The 3,106-nt window shown below is 41.0% G+C and overlaps 1 protein-coding gene across 1 annotated transcript; it reads left to right on the forward strand.

Annotated features, from left to right (window-relative positions):
• Positions 1-434: 434 nt before the first annotated feature.
• LOC115704231 (protein DETOXIFICATION 51) lies at positions 435-2,685 on the forward strand. Its single transcript, XM_030631447.2, has one exon. It carries the CDS (start codon positions 868-870, stop codon positions 2,497-2,499), a length of 1,632 nt encoding a protein of 543 aa, XP_030487307.2. The 5' UTR covers positions 435-867; the 3' UTR covers positions 2,500-2,685.
• The last annotated feature ends 421 nt before the right edge of the window (positions 2,686-3,106 follow it).

Genomic DNA, 3,106 nt, shown 5'->3' on the forward strand with positions numbered 1-3,106 from the left:
TTACACGCTTTAGAAAAAGACCGGAATTGGGGTACCCCAAACCAGAAACTTAAGGGTTATCATTGTCTTCTTACTGTCCTGTTGCAGTAAAGAAAATGGTACTTGATCTATGATGACAAAACCATTTCTCAAGTACTTTTCCTTATTATTTCACGTATAGTACCTTAATGTTAGCAAAGTGAAAACGTGTTTAACATCTCATCGTCCTCTTCTAAACTGATCAGATAAAATGAGAAAAAATAATTATTCAGAAAAAAAAAAAGCCAGTCTTTCTCTGATCTTTTCTCTCTCTATCTCACTCTCAGTTCTCAGTTTTTCTCTCGTAAAAACACCATTTCATTTATGGGAAATTGAACCCTCAGGAAATTCTGACAATCTGACGTCTTTCTCTCTAAGCCACATAAAATAACAAAAATATTATCATTTCATTGTTGGGACGGAAAAAAAATGAAAAGAAAACAGGGGAAGGGAAGAAAAAAAAATAAAAAAAGATAAACGAATTTGATCCCATTTAGTATAAAGTTATAAACAAGTATTAAGAGTTTCTTTTTCTTTTCTTTTTGATACTTATTATTAATTATTTGTTTTTTATAAAAGAGAAGAAACCCCACCTCCACAGCCTCTATTTAATACAACCCCGCTCTTCATATGCGGAGACAACCTATCTATCTGTCTATGTATCTCTGAAGACCAAAAAAAACTTTATTTCCCATTCATTAAACACATATAGGAGCGAGTGAGGAAGTCAAAGTGTGATTAAGAGAGAGTGTTTGAGTGCTCTTTACGAGAGTATCTCTTTAAGTGTAGTGGAAAAACGCCATTGTAATTCCATCAAAACTACTCTTCGAGTTTCTTTCGATCATCATTATGTGTAATCCTACTACTAATACTTGTACTAGTTCTACAACAACCAAAGAAACAGAGCATAATATTAAGGAGCCACAAACCCATCTATTTCTCGACCTTTTATCCTTATCCAACACCAATATTAAAGATCAAGAAAAGACCACCTCGGCAAAACCTGATGATGATCACTACCAACAACCGAACAGTTTCACATCTGACATAATCTCTGAAGCCAAATCTCTCTTCAACTTGGGTTTTCCTATTGCCTTGACAGCTCTCATTCTCTACTCACGCTCAATAATCTCCATGCTTTTTCTCGGACACCTTGGCGATTTCCAACTTGCAGCAGGGGCTCTCGCCATCGCCTTCGCCAACATCACAGGCTACTCTGTTTTGTCGGGTTTAGCTTTGGGTATGGAGCCCCTGTGTTCCCAGGCTTTTGGGGCCCAACGTCCGAAACTCCTCTCCATTACCCTACACCGCTCAATCATCTTCCTCCTTGTTTCGTCCTTACCCATTTCGTTTCTATGGCTCAACATGTCCAGAATCCTCTTCTGTTTGAACCAGGACCCAAGTATCACAACTATGGCTCACACTTACCTTCTCTTCTCACTCCCTGACCTCTTCACCAACTCATTCATACACCCAATCCGCATTTACCTTCGCTCCCAAGGGATCACAGTCCCGCTCACTTTAGCATCCCTCGCCGGGACACTTCTCCACTTCCCACTCAACTTTCTTCTCGTGACTCGGCTCAAGCTCGGCGTAGCCGGCGTCGCTGCAGCTTCTTCCGCGGTTAACCTTTTTGTACTCCTCTGTCTCGTTACTTACGTCTGGTGGGATTCCGGTTTGCTGGAGCCGGCATGGTCGGCTCCGAGTCGAGAGTGCTTGAGCGGCTGGAAGCCTCTTCTCCGTTTGGCTGCGCCGAGCTGTGTCTCCGTTTGTTTGGAGTGGTGGTGGTACGAGATCATGATCGTGTTGTGTGGTTTTTTAGCGGACCCCAAATCAACAGTCGCTTCCATGGGGGTGCTTATCCAAACGACGTCGTTGATCTACGTTTTCCCGTCTTCGCTCGGGTTTGCTGTATCGACTCGGGTCGGGAATGAACTCGGGGCAAACCGGCCATACAGAGCGAAGCTATCGGCTGTGGTGGCAGTTTTGTTGGCTTTCGTGACGGGCCTATCAGCGATGAGCTTCGCTTACGGGATGAAGGACACGTGGGGCAGGATGTTCACGAGTGATGCCGAGATCCTACGGCTGACGTCGGCTGCTCTGCCAATCCTAGGGCTATGCGAGCTTGGTAACTGTCCGCAGACGGTGGGATGTGGGGTCCTCAGGGGGAGTGCGCGTCCCTGCACCGCTGCTAACGTGAACGTTAGCGCATTCTATCTGGTGGGCATGCCTGTTGCGATTGGGCTGAGCTTTTGGGTCGGGATTGGGTTTTGTGGGCTCTGGATGGGGTTATTGGCGGCCCAAATATGTTGTGCTGGGCTTATGCTCTACGTAGTTGGGACCACAGATTGGAATTTCGAAGCTAAGAGGGCCCAAATGCTAACATGCGCTGGCTGTGAAGATAACATTCTACCTAGTATCGATTGTAAGGATGATGAGGAACAGCCATTAATTTGTATTGTGGTTACTTCTTCTAAATAATCCAACAACTCAATTTAGTAAATCTAATATGTAACATCTTCTCTAGTTTTTCCTTAACATTTTTTTTAAAAAATTTCACTGTTATTGTTTATTACCACTGACTTTTTTTCCCCTTACTCTTAAGGAGGGTAACCTGAGACATTTTTGTTTCATCTTATTAATCATGTGATTGTTTAACCAGTTAAATCTTTTGGGTATATTATTTATCTTAAATTAATAATTAGTACATATATATAATCAATTTGATTCTTATATCTAACTATTGAGATTGATATGGCTAATAATGATGTTCAAACTGTCATCATCACCTTTTTTTTATTAAAAGAAAAAATCAAATAAAACGCAACTATAATTACTTGACAATATCATATCAATTGCACACATATCTATACATTAAATATCTAACTACTAAAATCACTAGTAGAATAGTATCCATATTAATTGGTTTTGACACACAGGGCAATAATATGACATTTTTTATCATTGAAATTAATTGGGGCAGAATAGTAAAACTGGGAAATGTTTCGCAGATTCGGACATGTTTGATCTTTTTCTTTCATGTTTTGGTTGGGTAGGCAAAACTCGTTTGCTAAAAAGTATCATCTCA

Source organism: Cannabis sativa, chromosome 1 (assembly GCF_029168945.1).
Source record: "Cannabis sativa cultivar Pink pepper isolate KNU-18-1 chromosome 1, ASM2916894v1, whole genome shotgun sequence".
NCBI classification, from domain to species: domain Eukaryota; kingdom Viridiplantae; phylum Streptophyta; class Magnoliopsida; order Rosales; family Cannabaceae; genus Cannabis; species Cannabis sativa.

Coding starts and splice junctions, on each gene's coding strand:
- LOC115704231 (XM_030631447.2), top strand. CDS start 868: ATGTGTAATCCTACTACTAATACTTGTACTAGTTCTACAACAACCAAA.